Genomic DNA, 25,917 nt, shown 5'->3' with positions numbered 1-25,917 from the left:
GCCTCTCGTTTGTTGTTAAGCCTGATGAAAACGTTTGTGAGTACTTTTATCCCTTGTTTTATTTATTGTAATAAACGATTTTACACACGGTGGTGGCGCTCTGTTCCCTTTTGTTTTCATTTTCTTTTAGTGTTGTGTAGTATACTGTATTTTCAGTGAGCACATTGATTTATTGCAGTTCTTAGATGTGATGTCAGCAGACTGAGCTGTCATTCAAGGGACTCTATATTGTAGGGATACACCGATACCGGTTTTTCGGTATCAAGTACGAGTCAAGATATTTATATATACCATACTGGTACTTCCGGTAGCATAGAGCTGGCTTCCCAGCCAATCGCCATCGAGGTCGGCCAAACAGATCTGACAATATGGTGACACGACACCCACCCTGCGGGCACCTCATTTTCCTCACACAGATCCTTAGTAGCGGTCATTACCGTACCAGTCCCTCGGCCAGCTGGGCAGACATCGCTCTCCTAAGCTCTCCCGGATCTGCCCACGTCTCCTGTGTGTACAGCACCCACGTGATCGGCCCTCAGGACTAGTACGGTAATGGCTGCTGCTGAGGATCTATGTGAGGGGAATTATTTGTCTGCAGGGTGGGGGTCATGTTGCCATATTATCAGATTTGTTTGCCTGGCTCGACACAGATTGGCTGGAAAGCTGGCTTCCCGGCCAATCAGCATCGAACCAGCCAAACAGCATGGACCCTGCATTTTTAAAGTTTTTGACAGGGTCTCTTTAAGGAAAAAACATTTGATATAACTGTCATCTTTAAATGCTTTCCCTTCTACATTTGTTCTTTTCTGTCCTTGTGAAAGTGGTTACCAGGAATGAAAACGATAGTGGATCTCTGAAACAGGGACTCGCATAGCAATTCTAACCTTTCTCCATTGTACCAAAAACTTGAATATACATTTTTGGTTGTCTTTTTCACTGTAAATACTGGGTTTTAAATGTTACCCATCTAAAACGAGCTCTATTAACTAATTTTGCCTCCCTTTTTAAAGGTTGATGCAGTCCCTAAAGCACCTTGACCACACGGCACACACCCTCAAGTCCTGAAAGAGTTGACGTGTTACCATTACATTGGCACAAAACAAATGTAGTTTCCATATTTAAAAAGGGATCAATGTCTTCATCCAGTAACTACAATCTTTAAAATGTTGAGGGAACGCTATTTGTGGTAACAGAAAAAGATTAATGAGGCCACCAGTGTGCTCCCACTTCCTCTCTTGCAGATTTTATATCTGATTTGCTTGTGGCCACAGAGACTTTGAAGACACTAGCCGAAGAGACTCTGTGCTTGACGGATGACCTTCCCCCTGAGGAGTCAGTCTACTGCGGTTACCCCCAATTTAAACTAGACTGTTTCAGCTTATTGATGCAGTGTACATCATTCTGAAATCAGCGAAACCGCTTGTTACTTCTACCAGAGCTGTCTCCAGCCCTGGTTTATTTAACTATCCAAAGGCCACAAAGACTTCCTTTGCACTCACTTTCTAAACTATTTCTCTATAGAGATTGGAAGCATCTTCATAAGTTATTTGCTTCCCTCAAGCACTTTATATCCTTGTGTCTGTTGGGATAAGGATTTTGTACAGAAGTGGTCCATTCTCATTGTGGATCCGGCTCTGTCCCGCCTTAACAAGATGTTTATTATTTTGTTAGAGGATGCCCTTGTTCTTAAAGACCCAACAGATAAGCGGTTGTATTCCATTTCTAGAGTTCTGCTCTCTCTTGTGTGTCCTGACCTTCTCCCTGATCCTGGCTGTGACTTTACTTGGTCAAGCCATGTCTCCTCTGCTTTTCACCTCCAACCTCCCTATGTCACCACACAAATGAGCATATCTCCATCGAGGTCTTTTGAGTGTTTTCTGAATCAAAGAGTCATTGCCCTAGTTCGGTGGCAGAATAGTTTTAGTGATTTTACTTCAACCTGTTCATTGTTCCCAAACCCAAGGGGGACATTCACCCTATCTTGGATCTCAATCTCAGCTCTCAATGTCTTTCAGGTATGGAAAATCAGCATGGGATCCTCCAAATCTGTCATTGCCTCTCTTCACTAGGGAGACTTTCTGGCTTCTGTGGACATCAATATTGATGGTCCCAGTATTAGCCCTGCTGCAGTTATGTGGTCTCCCTATTTTGGGATACTTTGACAACCTGCATTGCGCTGTATAATGTACTATTGCTGGGTGTTGTAGTCCTCTATAGCTAGTGGTATTCGGCATTGCACCACTGTATAATGTATTATTGCTGGGATTTGTTGTACTCCTCTATAGCTGGTGTTATTCTGCATTTCGCTGTATAATGTATTATTGCTGGGATTTGTAGTCCTCTATACAGCGCAATGCAGAATACCACCAGCTATAGAGGAATACAACAAATCCCAGCAATACATTATACATACAGTGTATAATGTATTGCTGGGATTTGTATTCCTCTATAGCTGATGGTATAATATACAGCACAATGTACCATCAGCTATAGAGGAATACCACTCCCAGCAATACATTATAGAGCACCATGTGTGGGAAAGTGCAGGCTTATCTGATCAGTCTTCCAGCAACTTGTTTCTGAGATCGGGCCTGTCTATCGGCGGCTGTCATCCGCCCACATCTGCTCCTCCTTACTTCTTCTTCCCGCGTCCCTGTGCCGATCGTGGATTTGGGCGTGAGGCAGGGAGGAGGTGCGGCGTGTGGATGCAGGCGGGTCTGGCAGCGGCGAGCGTGAGGTGGGGAGGAGGTGTGGCGTGCAGCGTGTGTGGAGCCGTGAACAGGGCCAACCAATCGGAAGCCGATTCATCGATGATTGAAAAAGTTGACAACTTTTTCAATAATCGATTATGTCGAATAGTTGTTGCAGCCCTAGAGGTTTTGAGTAGCTTCTGCATGTCACCTCAACCAGGACATTGTTCTTCCATCCCTCTGTTCAGCTCAACTCTTCCAGAAATAAATATTACTCCCTTTTGGGTGTGTTTCGGGCTGTGAGAGTTTATCTTAGTCACTGCTTCTTTCAGACTGATTCCCTTTTTGTTATCAAGGGTGGTCCTTGAAAAGGTGCACCAGCTTCTTGTGCCACCATTTTTGCGTGCCTATCATCCGTGCCTTGTGCTCAAGGATCGGCTTTCACCCATTCTTGTCAAGGTGCACTCTACTGGATTTGTAAGTGCTTTGTGGGCTTTTCAACATTAGGCAACTGTTTCACAAAGCTGCTACCTGGTCTTCTGTTCACATGTTCCCCTTAGTTCTATTAGGTGGATGTTCAAGCCTTATCCGATGTCAGCTAAGGTCCTTCAGGTGGCTTTTTGTACTTCAAACATTCTCCAATTCTGTTTTTTTTTTCTCTTGTTATGATTTGTTTGCTGCGTTGCCCACCCCTCCGTTGAGCTCCTTTTAGATGTTTGACTTCCTGTGTGCCTCAGTGAGAAAGAAAATAGGATTTTTGTACTTGCCGTAAAATCTTATTGTAGTCTTTACCTTAAATGATTCCTAACCTGAATAGTGTGCGAGAAATCTTGCATCCCAAGGTTTCGTTTTTGGACCCTTAAATGTTTAGCCTTTTAATAAATTATATAGATATTGGGGTTTAAAGTAACGTGCCTTTTCAGATGACACAGTAGTATCAAATTCTTTTATTTTCATGTATAAAGTTGTGGACTTTACTTGTGCACAAGCTGTAGACATTAAATGATTTAGATATTCTTAACAAGCAGTAAAAGAGCTTTTAAACAAGCCAACACCTTCCTCTTTAGTTCCAAAAGATGTGAAGTCATTATTTATCAACAAAAGCTCTAAAGTCAGGTTTAATTCGGTTCTAACACCTTAGAAACCCTTGCTCTTTTTTTAAATTAAAAGGCCCTCAAGACTCAATTTCTAAAGAAATTGATAGGAAGAATAATTTCTGCACAATCCCTGTAGCTACCATGCTGAAAGAGGGCTCATTTTAAATGGCATTCTCAGCTTGTTCAGAATACTTTAGTGTGTATAGTCTGGGCACATGTTCACTTCAAAATGTTCATGCAACATATAGGAGAGTCACATTGGTACATTAATTATGAAAATCTGGGTTTCTTTGTAGATCATGGTCCTGGTAGGTAGGTTAAATTAGAAGACAGATTTTTTTCACATTTTTATTCATTTTAAGATAAATAAACTGCTACGATGTTACATGTAAATGTGACTTCTTCACTAAGGGAGTAAAAAAACTATTCTGCCATTTTAGAAACCTTGTACCTAAAACCGATGGCTACAATGTAAAGACAGGATCCTCACACGTGACTGAGGCCGAGAAGACAAGGTGAGAAGTGAAACAAAATGAGTTGCACAGCTATACACTTTATGTAATGTGTGTGTGTATACACAACATACACAACATACACACATAGAATTTCCTTGAACAAATAGTTCATAAAAGTAATATGCTACAGATAAAAGAGAGGAGCTGTATAGATATGTTTAGGGAACCTGTAGTGTGTAGGATTGTACATTGCATGGTAGAAAGTCTACAATAGTCCTATTGAAAATAAAAGGGGGTCTATGTGACATGATCATATAAATAGTAGTTCTTGTAATTCATTGAACTTTAGCATCTAGAGTTGATAAGGGTTGTTGGAGTAGGAGAGTGACAGACAAGAAACCCAATTTATATCTGTCGTCTCAGACTGAGCTATGTCACCTGCTTACATATTATGGGGGCATATCCCCTTTCTCACAACTGGTACTGAAAGCCTCCTCGCATTGCTAGCTATAAAGAGGTTGCACACCTGGATCTATGGGTCTAAAACATTTGATCATTAAGTAGTTAATTACCTGACCTCTCCTTTTTCTTTTACATTTTGACTATGTGATCTACTCATTTCAATGCAAGGACCCATTAAAGAAATGATGGGACCGGGTGCATTTGAGATATACACAGTAAACAATATTACCCAAAGAGGTTTAAATGGAGAGCTTGATTTTTACACAGTTTAATAACTTAGATAGTAATATATACACACATGTAGACAGTTTTGTTTTCATCAAGTTGTCCTGGTCCACCTACTTGTACTATGAGCTTAGGTCTATTTCTTGCTTTTATTGAAGTGGTTGGGTCGGTAATGGGCTAACAGAGTTGACTTGCAGGTGACTTGCTCCTGTTTAGTTATCTATGCTTTTGAGATGTTACCAGTTCTGAGGAGGGGTGTACATCCTTGAAATGCAAAAGCAAAACATGACTTGGTGGAGCTTTGTTTAACAGCCCTCATGGTATGTGCAGTGTAATAGTGGTGGCACGTATGCAGTTGCTTATGTTTAAGTATAAACAGCTGGAGCCTTAGAAACGTCCAAAGCAGGAAGATCACTGCCTCTGGAGGAGGTGATTGTTCTTCATTGTCCAGCAAGCAGGCTGGAGATGGAGAGCCAAAACAGAAGTGCATCACTTGTTTAGCTGTGCAGTATGGCGACGGTGTTAATACACAAGACTGGCTATACAGATTTACAAATCCTTGCTCAGGTATAATTGTAAACTCTGTTTAGGATGTGTGTGTGGGTATCACTGTCCTAAACAGAGCAGCATATAAAAAAACACAGAAGCAGGTATCAAAATACACTTTACTGAATCATATAGTACAATAATCTTTAATGTAAATCCCAAACTAAAAATATCCCACTGTATTATTAAAATGTTGTGACAACACTGTCACCCCCACCCAGACTGCCCTACTCCTGTACAGCAGCATACATCAAAGTGTTAAAGAAGAACTATTGGGAGATTGCTCAGCTCACGGCTTTTCCCTGCCGAGAGTGGTGACTTTCAGCGCTTATTGGAGGGACAGACAGGGGGAGGGGGCAGGCACAACTGGCTCTGGAAAAGCAAAGCCAGCTGTCAATTAGGCAGCGGGTTGGGTCCTGACAATATTGTCAGGATCTTTCTCGGCTGCAGCACGACTTTCACAGGTCGTGAAAGTAAATCTACTTGTGATCCAAAAGAGAACTATAACCAAAAAAGAAGGTTGGCTGTAGTTCTATTTTAAGGCAATCAACGACAAAGGCAAGACACTGACAAACTAGTAAAGTTCGAAGCATGTCAGCATGAATGTAAAAAATGTGCAAAGTGCGAATAATCCATGTCAGAATGCAGCATGGATTAGCATGACACCACACAAAATACTCCAAAGGCAGATGAAAATCAGTTATATAGAGATTAAGTATGAAATGAGGAGCAAGTGCACTCTTTGTATTGCACATGTATAGTTCCAAATGGTAACTGAAGATGAAGTCTTCGCAAAGTAGAGCTCCCTGCCCAATAATTGAGCCATAGAAGCTTCCATCGACTATAATGGTGTCAGCACTGTATTAGACTCCAAGCTACAAACATACATCTGTCAGTTCCATGAAAATAAAAGCTCCATAGAACATGCATATCCTCGGGAGAAAACTGCAGGCTTTGACATAAAATTAAGCAGAATCACATCCAGAACCATACATGTAGATATGTGCTATAGATGAGAACTTGCTATATAGGAACATACTTACAGTATATAGTAAAGCACTAATTTCAGCTGCAGTAGTTATTTTGGTGCAATAAGTTGCATTGCTGATTAGTGAGGAATAATAGTGAGTTTAGCTGATTGGACTCCAAGTACACAAAGGTAACAAACCATCCAGGTGCATGGCCGTCCAGAGCATCATTTTCCCCTCCAGCAACTTCTTCATCAAGCTTCAGTAGCATTCCTATCCAGGGCTGTGTAGTGAAGATGGCGATCTCAGTGTGTGCCAGCTTTGTGCCTTTTCTCCTTCAGACACTCACAGGCTTATTCACAAAAGAGTGAAAAGTTAGGAGAAGACAGGAGAAGTGAACAATGTAGGCCAAAATAGCTGATTTGGAAAAATTCTCCAATTCAGCTCACTTTCCAGTACTCCAGTATATTGTCCTAGATTGTTCACTTCTCCTGCCATCTCCAAACTCTTCACCCTTTTGTGAATAACCCTGTCAGTCTCTACAAGAATGCTGGTGTCGAGTAGCTCAGTCAGTAAAAACCAAACAAGGCAAAGGGACACATAATGCAAAGGGCACCTTTAAAGTGCTTCCAATACATACTGCCAATACTGCCAAGTAAGGACCTGAACATGGTTTTATTGCCTTATATGCTTAGAGCAAGAGGTTGTCACAACTGTAAACTTATAAAAGTCGCCGGGAGTCTGTTTAAACAGCCCCGATGCTGGCGACGTACACTGTACGTCGTCAGTCACGAAGGGGTTAAATTTAGTAATTACCTTTTCTTAAAATGTGTGCTTTATCGTTCAGCATGTTCACTTCTGTTGATACTAACTTGATAGCACAAATGTTTACTTCATTTTATTCTGGCATTGGATTTCCTGTAGGGGATGAATGAGAGAAGTAAAGCAATCTTTTTTTTTTGTTTTATGTAGTCAATCACCAGCTGTAGTAAACTTGGAGCTGCCTGCGAAGGAGCAAAGTCAGCCAGAAATAAAACCAGAAGGTATGCCTCCCTCTATTTGCAGATTTTATCAAATGAAATAGATTTTTATTAGATTTACAGATTTTGTCTATTTATTAAATAGATGTTTCTCCAAACCAGTAATGTTTAGTATGTGTAGGTGTTTTGTTTTTATTGTATTACATCAGATCATTGACCATTCCCCTAAATGCATTTTTAAGAGAACTCCTGAGTTAGGTGTCACTTTAAGGACTTGTAAGCTGCAGGATATTAAAGTATTGTTCTTGGGGTTAGATGCACAGATGTGAGGAGGCCGAGCGGGGTGGGGTGGAGAGTGCTGTCAGCGGTCCGTGTCACAGGAGGCTGAGCTCTCCTTCCACACCTCCCCGCTTGGCCTCCTGTAGATCAGAATGGAGAGCGATTTGGGGAGGAGTCTGCTGTCAGCCGTGCAACAGGAGACCGAGCTCTCCTCCCTGCACTGCCCCTGCTCAGCCTCCTATAACAGCGAGTCAGGATGGAGAGCGGCTTACGAGCGCTCTGCAATCAGTACTGATCCCTGAGTGCTTGTAAATAATTGACGGCATAGTATGTTTACTGTGTCCCCAATTATGAATGAACAGGAAGTGCTCGACATAACTTCCTGTTCATTCATGATTGTGGACATAGTAAAAAAAGTACTCAGTATAGAGGCTTCCTGTTAATTTATAACAGGGGCTGCAAAAAAAAAAAAAAATGATGTTTTTAAAAAGTTTTAGAAAATATTTTTCTTCAGTTTTGACACACCACACACACCTACCTTTAGTTAAGCCATCTGAAGTATCACAGGGGCCACCCATGCGCTTACTACCTTCTGAGATTTCTACTGGATTGGCTGTTAGCCTTAACTACTAGCTTTAATATATACGGAGTTAACTCAAATATAGTCTTTATCTGAATATTTTTTCCAGTTTAGTGACTCAAAGTATTGACGCAAGGGAGGTCAAAATGACAGCCAGGCAACCAGTAGTTTCAAAAGGAGAGGTCAGCTGTGACCGCATCTGTTTCTCTTATGACATTCTTTCTTTAATATCTTTTAGGTATAATTAGTAAAGCTTAGCATTACTAATCACATTTTATAATATATCATGCACCTTACCTTACTAGAATGCATAATGTTTAATTATATTAACAATCAGTGTTTGTTGAGAAAGTATGAAGGTTTTGAGAAGGTAGCATTGTTTATATTTGCTAGTGGTGTTGACGTGGTTGTCAGTTATTACTATATGTACTGTAGTGAAAACTTTCTTTTCTACAGACTTTAAACACCCTGAAGATGATGCAGAGTTTAGTTCTCCTCTGATGCGGTTGCTGCAGAATGAACATGGGCAACATGACTCTGTACAGGAGCATAAGCCTAGAACTGGCCTTCTGTTTGAGATTTCAAGTGATGATGGTTTTCAAATTTCTGCTAACAGCATTGAAGGTAAGTGGAACTGTATTACCTAATAAATTGTTATAAAACCTTCAAATGAAGCTGCCTTAGAACTGCTAGTAATTGTAATAAAGAACTGTGAAAACAAATACTGTTCCGGTACCCAACTTGGGCTATGGGCAAGATGCAAAAATGATTTGAAAGTCAGTTGAAAAAGTAGAATCACATTATTTCTGGTTTTGGAGATTAATTGACAGTCCTTGTTATTGTACATACTGAACGCAGGTAAATGTTGATCAAGGGTGGAAACATTAAAAAAAAACTAGCACATAGTGAATAAGGTTAGAAAAAGACTAATGTTCATCAAATTCAGCTACAGGAAACCAAAACAAAACCCCTTGGACAAGTGTTGCCAGTGTTTTAACATTGAAGGGGAACAAATCCTTCTGACCCCTCTAGGTTGATTGGATCAGTTCAGTGGATCCTAGACTAGTATAGTCCTTACAGTACTCTTTATACCCATTCATTACCCTATTCAACCCACTTTCATCCATTGTGACATTTGTGCATGATACAGTGTGTGTCTTGCAGTCTGTGTACTGTGTGTTCCTCCTAAGTCCTTACAATACTCTTGTTCCCCATTCATTACCCTTTCCAACCCACTTTCATCCAACCCACTTTCATCCTTTCCCTACTCTTCTTGTCCTGTTTGCCCATCCATTCTTGTTTCTTTTGCCATCACCAGATTTTCACGGTGCCCTTGCTTCTCTAGCATCTGCTTCTGTTGTCTCTATATTGCACTTCTGTTTCTCTTATTTTTACCTGTGTGTTCTGTTTTCCATGTGGGGTTTTTCTGGTGCTATACAAATTCTTCCTTGTTTCCCAACTTCTTGCTGCACTCCAGTCTACATCTTCTTTGGCCTCTGTCATTTTCCTTCACTCTCACAGCACCCCTAATCCCCCATGCCACAGTGGAGGCACATCTAATACGTATAGGGCAAGCCATTGTACTGTGCTCTATGGATGTTAATAAAGCATGCAGCACATTAAAGAAGTAAAGAAGAACTTCAGACAATTGAAAAATTAACCCTTGTAGTGGGGCTACTCCTGCACTGCAAGGGATACTTGCTCATTTTGGTCTAGGTGCTAAAACAAAGAAGAAATACTCCTGAGTCCTTGATGAACAAATCAATCTTCTGACCTTTGGCCAATAATAGACAAAAACCTGTCTGATCATAATGACTGCATCTTCTTTCTGTCAGCTTGCACTGAAGAGACAGGGACAAACTCCAGCCTGAACTACAGTGGTTGATAAAATGTACTGAAGTTCTAGTTCTTTCTCATCCATTGAGGGACATAGGGTATATTAGGGACATAGTATTCAACATTTGGCTTATACTTCTGCCTACAGGAGGATTGGACACTGACCAACAAAACAAAACGTTTTGCTAGGGTCCTGCGTGGACAGGTGGCTTATCTTTAGCTGAGCTGGTAAATGGCCAACCTATATTTTTTTTCTTCTTCAAATCTTCTTGGGCTTTTCAACACCAGGCTAATCTGTCCCAGATTTGCATCACTGCCACCTGGTCTTTCGTTCACATGTTCTGCCAGGTGGATGTTCAGATCTTATTTGATGCCAGCTTCAGACATAAGATTTTTTAGACAGCTCTTGGAGCTGCAAGCTGTCCCCAGTTCAGTTTTTCCTGAGGCTGTTATCATGTTATCATTTTGTTTTTCATTGTCTTACAGAGGCCTGGAAATCTCTGACTGATAAAGTACAGGAGGCTCGATCCAACGCAAGGCTAAAGCAACTATCTTTTGCTGGTAATGTATTTTTCTATGTTAAACTGGAGTATTCCTGTAATAAGTGCCTCCTGAGACAACACTTACACGTGACTCTGCACATCAACACAACCCACACCTCACAACTCTCTGGCTTGCCAAATAGCTACTCGGGCACCAATCACTGTATTATGGGGGGGGGGGCATATGTTCACCCAAACTTAGATGTACAACATTTTCCTCTGAGGTCTGGTGCAGGAGCGATTGGAGGGTAAGTACATTTTCAGGCAGCAACGTGCATCCTGACAATATTGTTGGGATCTGTCCCGGCTGCAGCGCGGCTCTGCACTGTCAGCATATAGCGGGCAACAGCCCGCAATATGCTGAGTTTTGGGTCACTGGAGGACATTAGTATATGTCCTCCTCTGACCCTAAAGAGAACTATGGCAAAAAAGGTTGGGCCTAAGTTCTCTTTCAATGTACAAGTCATCTGGGTGGAAAAATTTGCCCCTGCAGCAAAATGGTTAAAGTCTATTGCTGGGCACATGTGGCCCCTCTTGTCCCCATCCATCTATTCATAAGCTGGATGGGGATAAGCCCCCAAACCCTGTCTAATTTTCTTTTTTCCTTACTGAAATCTGCCGTCACATGTCCATCGTTAATGCCTCTATCAGTGGAAACTGGTGATCCAGTGCTGCAGTCTGTGCCAGCACTGACCAGTCTCCTTGTGGTGACCTCATCATGTTGCTGCAGTTCTGGAGCTTCAGAGGACAACCAAAGGGCAACACTTTAGACAGTTAAAGAAGGACTCTCCCACTCTACAATATAGATGAGGCCACCATGGATTTAGGTAAGTTAGGGTTTTTTGTTTGTTTTTTTAAAATTACATAATAATCACATTTATATTATTTGTCCAAAATAAAACTCTGCCCCTAACTCCCTTTTATAGTTGGCTGTAATAAAAAAAAAAATACTGCTAATCACTTTTCACCTCTATCTTGTATATTCCATCCATAGGTGTGAATGCACTAAAGATGCTTGGAATTTTACATGATGCTGTAGTATTCCTGGTGGAACAGCTCTACGGTGCCAACAGGTGTCGTAGGTACAAGTTCCGCTTCCATCATCCAGCTGGAGAAGAGGAGCCCCCTCTGAACCCCCATGGTTCTGCAAGAGCCGAGTTGTACCATAGGTGAGCAAGGAAAAAACAATGCTAGGGTTGTAGAGTAATAAAGATATGAGTTTAAAGAGGCGCTACAACCAAAATGTACTGTATAACAACTGTGCTAAGAGTTTGGGGGCTTGTTGTATCTTTAATAAATTCTTGTTCCCTAGCTGTGATTCTGATTTATTAACTTTAAAGATTTCAGAGTAACTGACTGAAGTCAGCAGCTCACCCTGTGTTTTCAAATAGTGCTAAAGTACCAAAACTTGCTCTCTGTAATGCTTGTATAGAAAGATGTAAGCATATGAACACTAATGGACAGTCAAAGGTGGTGTGTGAGAGAATTTTGTGATTAGTGAGGTATTTTTGCCTCTGAACTATTTTGAATAAAAGTGTATTTTCACCCTAGAATAAAACAAACATGGAATATCCCTGCTTACCAGTCCTTAGATGTTTTGGCTGCATTTCTTTTTCTTTTTCAGGCTAATTAAGTTTTCTGAAAGTACAGAGAAATACCTGTTGACCCTACTAGGAATCCAACATGCTTGTAGCATTCTGTGCTGTGAACTAAAATTTTAAACAATGTTACCAGCGCTCACCAGTTTTCTTCTGTAAACTACAAAACATCTTCCCCCTATGTTACGGAGAGGAGGCCTTCTGTTGTCCTAGCGCATTTACGGAATAAGGGTGGCCACCCTTCTCCATAGATACAATACAAGAAGGGAGAACAGATAGAGCTCTGCTTGAAGTGCCCGCCCACCAGCATGCAGGAAAATGTGAATGAACTGTGGCCATTCAAGACGAGGCAAATTGCCTTTTCTATGCATTGGAGATTCACTGGAAAAAAGTGTCCAGCGTAGCCCCAACGCTTCCGGTATCAATGGGCCCTGAAAGGTTGTTGCTTCTTGACTTTGAGAATCTAATGAGATAACAATGAGCAGATAAAACTTTGTTTTGAACTTAGGGTAGACTAAATCTGATATTAGTTGGCTTTTTTCATTTGGGAATGTCTAAAATATATAATAAATATTGGTAAACTTTAATTTTTCACCATAGATTGTTTTCTCCTATTTACATTGTGCTTTTCCTAGCCAGTAAAATGTGAATTAATCTCTGCCCCCCTGTTCTCTAGGAAATCAGCTTTTGACATGTTTAACTTCTTGGCTTCAAAACATCGTCAAACTCCCGAATACAAACCAAATGAAGAGGATGAGGAAGAGGTGCAGCTGAAATGTGTTAGGTAGTTTGTTTATTTAATGCTTCAAGTGCTGAAACATCTTAATTTCTGCAGTTACAATTATCTTTGCAAATGTTTTGTCCATGGCGGTGCTTTTAAAGAGAAAGTTTGCATTCAGCCAGGGGTCCAATATACACTGCCTACATAATAGATATTTTATTTTATATATTTGTTGTGATCTGCCCAAGTCTTGAGTATGTAAATGAGTTACCATGGCAAACTCGACAATCAGAGTAGTTTATTGAGGATGCATATGTCATAGGTTGGGTACACTGTTGTGGTGCGTTGGCACGCATTATGCTACATTTTATGTGCGCTATGTTGAATAAACTGTCTAATGCACCAGAAAACACGATCATCACTTCAGTGCAACAGTGTGAACTCAGCCTAAGTAGCTGATAGGAAGGGTAGGCTTGATGTAAATTATGACATCCAATGCATCTCTTTTATAAGGGATTCTCCTGTTGGTATGAATATCAAAATCATTCTTATATGCATAGCGCTAACTAGCAGCTAATACAAAACAGCTCACCCTTTTTACATTGCCCCGTATATAGGAAAGTTGGGTTTTATAGGTTAGTTAGGTTTCCCAGCAAATGCAGACAGTGTGATATGTTTATACAGGTTTACTTGACTTATGTATCTTTATTGTCCATTGAGGGACGCAAGAATTCTATTACAGGCGCGTTATACTGTGCCCTACAGGAGGTTGGAACTCTGGCAAACAGTAAGCCAGGCCCGTATAACCCCTCTAGCCAGCACGGTTTTTTCTAGTGTCCTCGGTGGTTGGGCGTCTTTTCTTATGGCAGACAGAATCAAACAACGCGCCAGCAGATTTTGGTTCAAGAGAGTATTAGTCAATGATGTTGAGGAGTGCAGGGTGATAACGGGGCGGCTCTCACCAGGTTCAGAACAACCTCAGCACTGCAAGACAAGACACAGAGAGCGCCTCCATCGCATAAAAACGTTTTAATAAACAAATAAAAAATGGTATAAAGGTACTCACAAAGGACGAATAAAAACAGGCATAAAAGGGTCAGAACGAAAGGTGCATATCCAGCCGCTATTCGTCTTCCCTGGTAGTGAAGTGGTTTACGCGTTTCAGAGGCCACGCCTCCTTCCTCAGAACCAATTGAAACACCCCCAATTGGTTCTGAAGAAGGAGGCGTGACCTCTGAAACGCGTAAACCACTTCGCTACCAGGGAAGACGAATAGCGGCTGGATATGCACCTTTCGTTCTGACCCTTTTATGCCTGTTTTTATTCGTCCTTTGCGAGTACCTTTATACCATTTTATATTTGTTTATTAAAGCGTTTTTATGCGATGGAGGCGCTCTCTGTGTCTTGTCTTTTCTTATGCTCCACTGAAAAAAAGTATTTCTTGTTAGCCCTCTAACATTGGCGACTTTAATCAAGATTTTTTTTTTTTTGCTTCACTCCTGGTGTTTTTCCATTGGTGACTTCAAGAATCCTTGCATACCGCTGCTTAAGTTGGTCTCTACAAAGCAGCTCTCTGGTTCAGCAGCTCCTCAGCACTAGATTTGGAGTATGTATCTGGACCCCCTGGACGAGTGAGGGGCTAGCCTGGAATGTCAGCTTTGGATACTGGTCTCTGCGTTTGGCAATTTCTTAAGCTCTGGCACAGCCCCAGGTGTGGCCCTGTCCATGAATACTCACTCTGTGGGTAAGATTGGTTGTGCAGTAGCAGCTTCCTATTTTTTGCACTGTTGGGCGCCATTTTAAATTTCCTGCTACCTGGTTTACCCACAGTAAGGGTTTAGGCTTTGGGGTCAGTTTCTGACGTCATCCCATCTGAGTCTCTTGCAGCTCTGTCAGGCAAGCCTGAGGACCATATCCACTGGGACCTCCAGATCCAATCTGGACTTCATATTTGTTTGTGCCTGCTTACTGGAACATTCTGCCCATGCAGGTTTCGAGCACACCCCAGGACCATTCTGGCAGGGTCTGTCTTTGATCCTCCTGATCCCCAAAATCAGGCCGATCCTGAGGGCCCCGTCACTGTGATGCTTTGATGAGGTTTATATTGAACCACCCGCTGATGACTTTGGAGGCTCTTCCTAATCTGACTAATGCAGTGAATCCTACCCTGCATTTGGAGGATCAGTCTGCTTTTATTCATCCTAGGGTCTTTTAGAGATCCTTCAGCTGTTAAGATCTTTTTGTTAAAGTGACATTAAAGTCACTAATCCTCCCCCCAATGCTGCTTTAAGGACTTACCTTAAATGGCCTCTTGATCCGATCATCTTCTTCTTTCCAGTAGTTTTCAGGAGTCCCTCCAGTGCCGGTGCCGGTCTCTGATCCTGCGCAGACTCCTCATGTCCCAGAGTGTCTGTCGGATGTGCACGCTCACGGCTGTGTGCATTTAGCTCTGCTGTGTCTCTCCTCTTCTCCCCGTTTAAGATTTCTACTGCGAATGCGCCCGTCCCATCATCCTGCATGGTCACTGGAGAGTTACAGATCTACAGATGGGAGCGAGCGGTGAAGACACAGGTAAGTATTTACCTATTTGGTAACTTTTTAAATTTTTTAAAATATTTTTGCATATATCTGCAGCTGCTAGCTCCTTTATGAGGACTGAAAACACCCTGAAAGATTCTGGGCCCCTCCTGACACTGTGTCAAAACTCTTCCCTCTTGAGGGGAATCTCATAGATGGATAGTATCTTCCTATTATAGATGCACCAGTTATCCACATTAGCAGCCACACACAGGTTGGAAGTGTTTTCACTTTTGGTATTTTACTAACAGACAGCTAAATTCCTTCCTTTAGGACTGCTGCAAGGGTGTAACACACTCAGGGACCTTTGATTTCTCACTTGGGAGAGATTTACCTTTTTAGAATGGTACTCTTTTGACCTCACTACCCTCATCCAGGGGAGTTTTTCATCTTCAGGATCCTATTTTTTGAATCTTTTGAGTCCTTTATGGTATTTAACACCCATCAGTCCTATCCCTCATTCGAGGGATCCCCTGACCTACAAGAGGTCTCTGGGGGATCTGATCTTTTCTCTACAGCTGTTTTGCAGTGTTCTGTGGAAGTTCCTGCAGGTTCTTTGCTCGTCACAGCTCCCAGTCTGGCCATTACTCCCAGTAGGGTAGATAAGCTGTCTGGTCCTCGCTCCTTGGCAGAGGATGCAGTTTGAGTTCGGGACTAGGTGGTTGATTACTAGAATCGTGTTTAAGAACACGGTAGCCATTAAATGGAAGGACTTCTGCTCATCCTTCTGGTAGGGTGTCATGAAGCACTGGTTGGGTTATGAGGTACCCTTGATCCATGCCTATCTCTTTTCCCTGTTTGTAGTGTTTTGTTTCCCCTCTATCAGTTGTTTTGGTGGCTCGCTGGTTGACTCTCCAGTTTTCACTAGCAGGGGCCAATGCTCCTTGAGTCAGGCGTTCCACCTTAGCAGTGGTTTCTTATCCAGTTCTGCAACAACAAGTTGTCCTCTGTCCTCCTTTTGGTTGTGGCAGTTTTTCGTCTTGCTGAGGGTTTTTACCCATCTTTCTTGATATGGGATTTGGTTCCTTCAGATACCTCTGACATGGGATAGTCCTCTAAATTTTATGATCCTTCCAGTGGCTGCTGCCCACCTTTAGTTGAACTGCTTGTACACGTCCCAACTGTGTAATAGAATGCCTGTGTCCTGTTTTTTGTTTTGCAATCATCAAGGGATACAGGTCCCTCCCCTCTATGTTTTCTCTGGCCCTGCGTATTGCTTTCTCGCAAAATGGAGGCATGTTCCGTAGAGGTGAGGTTATACAGAGGCTGGCTTCTTTCCGTTTTTCTTTGTGCCATGGCCCCAACGTTTGTAGGCGGCAGTATATTTAGACTGTAATAGAATTCCTGTGTCCCTTATTGGGCAAGAAGAAAAAGATCTTACTTAGACTCTTCTCTAATTCAGTGACTATTAGAACCATGTGGAGCTTAACTGTGGCAGTGGGGTTTTGTAAAGAGGGTAGTATAGATAATAATTGGGCTTGTGAAGTAAGTTATTACAGTACTTAACACCTTTATTTTTTTTTTAAAGGAGGGCCACCAGTATGGACTTGCCTATGCCAATGAGATTCCGTCATCTTAAGAGGACATCCAAAGAGGCAGTAGGTGTCTACAGGTAGATAACCACTTATTTTTTGAATGGGAGTGGGTGTATATCATTGACTACTCTGCAAATTACTACCTGATATCAAAAGTAGAAGGTCAGCAAGGATGTTTTCCAGCCATACATTTTGAAACCTTTTTTGGTTGTAACATGAGTAATTTTCTCTCCTTTTGCTTATATCTGTACTTTTGAGTAATTTTTATAGAGCCACCCATTACCCCCCAGGTGTTATAATAACTGTCCTTGCTCTGCCTGTGTGGCTCACAGAAAAGATTTCAGTGGAGCGGAGACATGTCAGTATAATACTTGAAGGGGATGTTGGTGGGTAGGGAAGTAGGAGAGATATACAGTAACTCTACTAAAAACACAGTTATCCCTTAACGGTACAAGCTCTAGGGCTGTCATTCTAATCCTGCCTTGACTACCTAGAATGACCTGGAATAAGTATTCAAAGCAAACGTCACTGCTCACTCAAGGTCAGTGTACCTTTAAGAAAAAGATGAGTAAAGGCATCTTTCATATTTCTAACCTCACAAGATCATTTTTTCAAGTCCTTCTTAAAATGAACCTGTGTCCAGACTATGCACACTAAAGTATTTTCATATTCTGAACAAGCCTTAAAAACACTTTAAAATAATCCCTCATTTACCTTTGTAGCTATAGCCATTGTTGAGCAATTCATCTTTAACCACTTAACCTGTACACCTACTATGGACCAGAGCAATGTTTACATTTCTGCAATGTTTATTTGGCAATGACTTTGTATCATTATAATTTGTTTACGACAGAAAAAAACTTTCTTTTGGTGATGCTTTCTTGCAAAAATAATTTTTTTCCGCTACCCCTGTCTGTCTAAATTTGGCCCTATTTCCTTGGTACCAGAGGTGGCATGTGGAGCCGCACGGCACTTGCTTGAGTAAAGAATGCCTTCTTTTCAGATCTCCAATACATGGCCGGGGTCTTTTTTGCAAGAGGACCATTGATGCCGGAGAAATGGTAATCGAGTACTCAGGAAACGTTATCCGTTCCACTTTGACTGACAAAAGAGAAAAGTATTATGAAGGAAAGGTGAGAAGAAAAAAAATGATGTTATTAACTATAAAGTGTTTTTTGGGCATTTTGCAGTATTAGTCTAATAACCACACCTAAACCCTTGACAATAACAATTGCTTTCCGTTGTAGGGAATTGGTTGTTACATGTTCCGTATAGATGACTCTGAGGTTGTGGATGCCACAATGCATGGCAATGCTGCTCGCTTCATCAACCACTCGTGTGAGCCCAACTGTTACTCCCGCGTCATCCCCATCGATGGACAGAAACACATAGTCATATTTGCAATCCGAAAAATATATCGTGGTGAGGAGCTCACATATGACTACAAGTTCCCTATTGAGGATGCTAGCAACAAACTGGCTTGCAACTGTGGAACCAAAAAGTGCCGCAAGTTTCTCAATTAGTCTCAGAGTTCTTCCCACGTGTACAGAAAATTGAGCACCCTCATGATTTGCAGGACCATTCTTCATGCCAATCCCACCACCTTGATCACTATTTATTGCTTCATTTCACTCCCAAGTGGTTAAGGATTCAAGATACATTAGGTTTTTTCACCAGTAATAACAATGCTGTGCTGTATAATAGTGTCCATACGCAACACCTGGAGTTTCAGTACGGACCATCTTTTAGTCAACTATACAGTGAAGATTTGTGTTTGTGTACTGCTTTGCTACCACCTAGCAGTAAATACCTTATGGTTGGTAGTTTTTGATCTTTCTATTGCTAGTATACAACATTGCATGGCACTGTTATAAAATAATAATGTAATATGTCAGTTCTGATAGACTGCTGATAGGCCTTATACAAAACGTATTGGAGAGCAGAGGTGATCAGAGATGTACTTCAGTTAACAAGTCTCCATGTTGTTTCTCACCCATCATATTTACATTTGGTGAGTCTATGCAGTTCTGGCAGACAGAAGATCACGTGACACCACAGAGGATTCCCGTTGCCTCCATCAAGGAAGATATTACCACACTAAAAACGAAACAAATGCAATCTGCCATTTGTCAGTAACACTCCTCCTTGATATAGGTTCAGTTGAATCAAGAGCAGTGGTGCCGAAAAGAGTTGATCATCTTAACTTTTTAGGCACTGTAATGTTTTTTGGGGCATTAGCTAGCTTTGTAACAGCAACTTCCAGATTTGAATGCACTAAACAGATAATGTTATGGTCTTACTATGAAATACATTGAATGTTTTAATGCAGAGGCCATACCACAGAATCAATGGAGGAATAACACTCCCCAAGCTAACTATCATGTCATGACAAAGTTTAAGTGTGGCACTTGTGACCCCCCTTTTTTTTTCTTATCCTGCATTTTAATTTTTAGTACAGATGAAAGCATTTAAACCGTATTAGCAATTTGGAGTAAGGGAGGAATAGTCTGGGTATCTTCTCCTGCAGGAAAAAATATATTTATTGTGTATTTAGAATAAATGTAAAACCATGCATCGAAGAAAAAATATGTACTCTTTTAAAAAGAGCTTTTATATTTGGAAGAGTGGGGGGGGGGGGGGTGAGCGAGCTCATGACACTAAAGCAGGGCTTGAGAGCTCCCGTCACCACCACATTTCAAAGCATCCCCATCATCTTTAATCACAGCTGATCTACTGTCCAGTTTTTATTTGCACCAAGTCGCCCTTCATACAAATTAGCAATCTTTCATCTCCCATGTTCTGTTTACATCTTTTCTTCTTTGTATTTAAGATTTTGTTTACCTAAATGTAAATATTCTCTATTTTTCTAATGGAAGCACTTAAATAATAGATATGGAAGCACTTAAAGCATGAGAATGGCGAGAATTTGTTGTATCAGGCCTTTTTTTGTTCGTTTTTTTGAAAATTGCTTATTTTTTAACATACACTGCTGAACCGGGAAACATCATAGTTAGCTTTGAGAATTGTCAATTGCTGTTTTCATTCTCTTCTTTTGTATGAACATGGAGGCATATTTTCTCTTTATCAATAAGTTGAGGAAACACTGCAGGGTGTTTAAATGTTGTAGGAATTATTTATTGTTTTAATGTATGTTTGGTATACCCAGATAATCTCAAAGTTTCAGCTTCATTATGCTGAAATGAAATGACGGCATTTTTTCTTTAAAGAATGAGAGGGTTTACATTGATAAATTACTCTCAGGTAGAAATGATTTAGATTACATAGATGTGACTACTTGCTTGATGGATACACAGTTGGTATTCTTTTGGTCAGCCAACCCTGTACAGAGTGTTACTTTTCAAGAACATCATTGCTATAGCTCACATTCTTGTTTGTTCTGGTAGAGTAGAGTCTCCTTGTATTACAATGTATTCTACCAGAATAAAAGACAAAATTAAGATTTATGTTTGGTTTACCATGTAATTCCTAAATGTCTTGGTCATGTAGAGTCTTTGTTATTGTTAGGCATTCCTAAAGTTAGCGGTATCACCTGCTAACGGCATAGCGGTCATTCTGTGTCCAAAACTGTCATGTATGAAAATGTAGCCATTCATTTCACTAGGTAATAACGGCTTTACAGCCATTTTTCAGCAGGAAGATCTTTTTTTTCAGACCCTTAATTGCTTGTATCTGTCTCCCTAGTTGAGAGAATTCTGGTTTAATAGTGTTTTAGGTGGACACAAAGTGGTTCACTCACCTGCTGCCTTCTTGTCGTATTTGGAAACTCAATCTGGGTGATGCCATCCTATCCTGCCTGTTCCAGTGCCTGCCATAGCCATGCTAAAATCAAAGTTTAAGAAATGTTGATTTTGCAGATCATAATGGAATCTTATTCTAATCACAGGGGATCCTGGCAGGAGACACGTAACCACATTGCTCACATTAAGCTGGGTAAGGCTGAAGTGGTGGAGCCAAATGTGGGATCAATGAGGCTTTAAAGCTGGTTTAATATGCTTTCTAAAAACATAACAGGCACCTTGTCCCAGAACTCCTCTAGAGAGCCCTCAGCCCTGATGCTAGCATTGGGCTGGCTCTTAGAAGGAGTGATTAAAATATTTAAATGCCTTTTTGGTTAGATGTCAATCTGGACAAGTAGCCATTTCCAGGCAGACTGCACTAGGTAACGCCCACATGTAATGCCAAACCTCTCATCCTTGGGCATCAGTAAGTATAAAAAGCTACTTATAGAATTGCCCTTGATTGTACATATGTAAACTACATGCCAAACTTTAAAACAAACCTGATGTGAGGAAAATTGCTGAAAATGCTAGTTGCCTTCCTGTTATGGTGGTCTTCTGCCTTTCCGATTTTCTGAGTTGTTGACTTAGAAGTATGCACTTCAGAAATGTCATAGAAGAGGCAGACGTTCTTTGCTGCACACTTGTTCCAGATCATTAACTTAGAGTATTAAAACCATTAGTGTGATGGATAGCCAGCATTTCCAGAAGTGGAGCTTAGCAAGGGCAGCTATCTAAACAAACAGCAACACTTGCTGAGGTGAACAAGCATTGCTGATAGCTGTAAACACAAAGTGCAGCTGTCCTTCTCTGCAGAATACTATAAGGCAATGGGGCTTTTTGAATGAGATGGGATTAACCAAAAAACAATGAGCCACAGAAAGCTTTGCTTGCTGTACCCTGAGTTTATGTGTAATAATTAGGCTCAGACTTCAGTTGGGTTATAAGGGACACTAAACCCAAAACTATCAAAGATTAGTGTTCACAAGTTGTCTTACGAGAAGATGATTCAGATGGTGTACACATTAGATGCGTTAATGAGCACAAGCTAACACGATCTGCCATTTCAGACTGAGTACAATGATCTTTATTGGGATTACCTGTAAGTATGGTATGGACATTACCCCCCACTGTTTTTCTATAACTCACATTCTTTGCCTTTTCTAAACCATCCTCTGCCTTAGGAGTAACTACAATACAAGCTCTTATGTGAAAGTGAATGTGTTCTTGTAGAAATAATAGGAGAAAGAGCCACATACGTACAGTATGTGAAGAACACTCCCTTAGAAAGTCTAGGCAATTTGACGCTGCTCCAGGCCATGAAGAAATGACTCCTATACACTGCCACTGAGTGCCAGGAACACCAGTTTGACCGCCTGTGCTCTGCAATAGCAAATCGAATGAAGGCAAATCACCACACACCATTGAAAGCAAATTAATCAATTTTTCTTTTTGGTCCACTTATACCGCCACCTACAGGAGGATTGGGCTCTGGCAAACAAAACTGTAGGCCACATCCCACTACCAGCAATCCCTCACTTTTTTGCTGATGTCATAGGATGGACATCTTTTCTTCAGCTGTGTTGTGAAAGGCTAACCTATTTTGCTAGCACCCTTTTTTCTTTGATATTACAATGGTTCAGATGTATTCTAAACCTTTGGATGTCATTGCTGGAACAGACTCATTGGTTGAAGTAACTGGGTCTAGTCCATGATACAGGCCTGAGTTTCTTCCACAGGAGAAACTTCAGACTCTAATCTCAGATTTGAACTCTCCAGTCCAGAAGTTGTCAGATTCTCTGATTTTTGTATTAGTCGTAGGTCTGATGGTAGCCTCCTTCGAGTCAGCTCCAGTTTCCCAGTTTCACTTCACACCTCTACAACACAACATTCTATTGTCATTGGACAATTCAATTGGGAAGTCCTTTCTTCCCAGCTTTTGGAAGATTCTCATAAAGTATGCCAGGCTGCGGGCTAGGGAGGAGTCCTGGGCACCCTGTCTGTGCAATGGACATGGTTGTCGAAGTCTCATCAACATTCTGAAACTTCAGGTGATGCTGTGTACATCCCAGGCATAGACAGTTGGCAGGCAGTTTTATTTAGGTTACAGGACCTGTACATGGGGCAGTGACCCTACACCCAAAGGTATTCCAGGACTGGTGTCGCAGGTGGGGGATGCCAGGGACGGACCTCCAGGTTCAACAACAAGCCTGCTTCCCACAAGGTCTGCCAGTAAACATGGAAGGTATACTTCACTTGGTGAGAATCTTCTCCGTTTTGCAGTTGGGTCTGGACCAGCTTTTGGCTCTTAGTACTATTAAAGGCCAGATTTCTGCCCTTTCTGTTCAGTTTCAGAGACCGTTGGCCTCTCATTTGTTGATTAAGACCTTTGTACAGGGAGTTTACGTGTTGCTCCCCCTATTCAATCCTCTTTAACTATGTGAGATTTAAATGTGGTTCTGTCTGCACTATAATTACAGCCGTTTAAACTAATTAGAGGCATTCATCTTTCTACTCTCACCCTCAAGGTGGTATTCTTTGTAGGCATCACCTCTGTAAGGTGACTGTCTGAACTGGTGGCTTTATTCTGCAAGGATCCCTTTCTGGTCAGCAGACAAATAGACAAAGTGGTATTGAGGCCCAGGACTGCCTTTAGCCTAAGGTAGTTTCTGCCTTTCACCTCAATTAGAACATTGTATATCTATCTGACTCCAGATTATTGGAATATATCAATCTGGCCAGACGCTTATCAAGACTTTGTAAACCTCCTAGTCCTCAAGTCTTTCTCCGTTCACTGGCCACTTATTTGGTTGTATTTTTAGCATGGGAATTGTTCATTGGTTTACAATGGTGACCAATCCACTGCATTTCTGAACCATATGTACATTTATTATGTATGTATACTCATCAATCTTACTGATTTATGAAATAACTTGCGTTTTAGGTTTAGTGGCTTTTTATACTTGTGTAGTCATCCACGTATTCAACATAGGTAAGACTGCAAATAGCTTGTTCTTGGTCTTTAGTACATTTTTAATATGCTTATTTAGTGCTTTTTTTTAAACTAAAGTAAATACAGTCTTCTAGTCAGGGCTAAGCAAAGTATTCCGTTATGATGGATATATTTTCCATTTTCTAGTACTATATTGTAAACTAGCAGAGAGCCCCGTGTTTAGGTTGCAGCTGACTCTATATGTTCATATCAGACTGCTGTGGCAGTGGCCTTGGGGAAAGGTCATCCTAGTTTCTTTGTAACAGGCCAAAGCTGTTACTTGTTACATTCAGAGGTTACACTCAGACAACTCTTAAAAAGTGTTCAACAGTGGCACCTTATGATGAGTAATCCATGTAAGTGCATCATCTGCTGCCATCAGGACCATGGAATTGAAGATGGGATTGTATCATCCATGGTGCGGAGTGAAGGCAAACTGCAGTCCAATAGAAAGGTTGGAGTGGATTTTATTGCTGGCTGATATTTCCTCTCCACCGAGATAAATAGGAGTGTGATGAAGCTTTACACACTAAAACCACACCAACCAAAGTTTTTTCCTTTTTTGTTTTTTTCTTTCTTTTTGATAGAAGTAGATTTTGACCAGTTTTCTTTATTTACTTCCGCAATGCATTCCAAAATAGTACATCATGAGACAGCTTTGTGTAAAGTTATTCTTTTTATTGTTCCCTGAAGCAATAGTAGCATACCCTCAGCAAAGCCTGGAAAATGACATTACAATACAATACCCTTTAGGTGTTAGAGACATTAGGGCTCCTCAGAGGTAGCATAACATGGAGATCTTTTGATGCGTGCTTTTTTCATTTTCTACTAAGAAATCATGAGATTAAGTTCACTTTACAGCTCCATAGGCTTTTCTATTAGATGTATTCTTCCTGTGAGGGTTTTGCCAGGCCTTTGCATGCTATGTCTTAAGTACAGGTTATTTCATTATAATACACTAGCACTCCAACCATGGTAACATTTACAGAATAATAGTACATATAAGCATCTGTATATAGCTATTAGTTGAGCAGACTATGCATACATCTATTCATCATACATTTCTGACACTCCCCTATCTGAAGGCCCTGAGTGATATTTGCTTTGCAGGCTGAGTAGACAGCAAGTTACCTGGCATTCATCTACCCTTCCAGTTTTTGGTTTTGTTTCTGATCCAGTACTTTCATTGTGAGGGAATTCCGTTAGAAAAAGAAACCTCTTTTATATGGTGTTGTGCCAGTGGATATAGCGGCAAAGCATTAGTGTTGAACAGTATTGTATAAGCCTAATGGCTAACTTGCATCTCCTCCATTTTTTTTCACTGCGAGGGTATGTTTACATCTGGGTGCTTTGTGGAAAGAATGTAAACTCACTTAAAGCTAAATTCCAGGCGGATATATGAAAAGTGATCCAGATATGTATTAAAAAGTCACAGTTGTGGTTTACCAAATAGATCATATACAGTATAGGCACATGTTTTGTAAATAGGTGGAACGCTAATGTGTATGTATGTATGTGTATACCGTATTTTTGCGCTCCATAAGGCGCACCTGACCATAGGACGCAGGGAGGGTAGGGTTCTGTGTAGTTAGTGACAGGTGGCGCCACGGTCTCAGTGAGCAGACGAAGAACGGACATTCTTTGTCTGCTCTAAGCGATCTATGGTTAGCTCATATGCTGTGGTCACGGGTCCCCCTGAAGAGTGGGGGACCCCGGAAACCACGGCGGACACACACACACGATCGCCGCTCAAATTGATACAAGTGATCTGATGAGATCACTTGTATTAAACGAGCAGCAGCTCCCACTGTACATTTAGCTCTGCTTGTCTGGAGCAGGGCTAAATATACAAAAAAAACTACTCACCCGGCACCCGAAGCTGCATGTCCCGGGCGATAGGGATTGCATGCATAAGACGCACAGACATTTTTGCCTGCCTTTTGGGGGGGGAAAAAGTGCATCTTATGGAGCGCAAAATACAGTGTGTGTGTATATATATATATATATATATATATATGTGTGTGTATATATGTATAT

The 25,917-nt window shown here is 41.1% G+C and overlaps 1 protein-coding gene across 1 annotated transcript in view; it reads left to right on the top strand.

Annotated features, from left to right (window-relative positions):
* The window catches only part of KMT2A (lysine methyltransferase 2A), a 104,253-nt gene extending 85,600 nt beyond the window's left edge, over positions 1-18,653 (top strand). Inside the window, exons 28-36 of the mRNA XM_018566136.1 lie at positions 4,228-4,302; positions 7,416-7,486; positions 8,739-8,906; positions 10,605-10,679; positions 11,655-11,829; positions 12,935-13,042; positions 17,085-17,168; positions 18,095-18,224; positions 18,339-18,653. Coding sequence (XP_018421638.1) covers positions 4,228-4,302; positions 7,416-7,486; positions 8,739-8,906; positions 10,605-10,679; positions 11,655-11,829; positions 12,935-13,042; positions 17,085-17,168; positions 18,095-18,224; positions 18,339-18,614 — 1,162 coding nt within the window. The 3' untranslated portion in view covers positions 18,615-18,653. The remainder of the gene's footprint in view (positions 1-4,227; positions 4,303-7,415; positions 7,487-8,738; positions 8,907-10,604; positions 10,680-11,654; positions 11,830-12,934; positions 13,043-17,084; positions 17,169-18,094; positions 18,225-18,338) is intronic.
* Positions 18,654-25,917: the final 7,264 nt, after the last annotated feature.

The sequence above is a fragment of the Nanorana parkeri genome, unplaced genomic scaffold, assembly GCF_000935625.1.
Source record: "Nanorana parkeri isolate BGI_ZX_2015 unplaced genomic scaffold, ASM93562v1 scaffold922, whole genome shotgun sequence".
In the NCBI taxonomy this organism is placed as follows: Eukaryota; Metazoa; Chordata; class Amphibia; order Anura; family Dicroglossidae; genus Nanorana; species Nanorana parkeri.
This window is presented reverse-complemented; position numbering and strand designations above follow the sequence as displayed.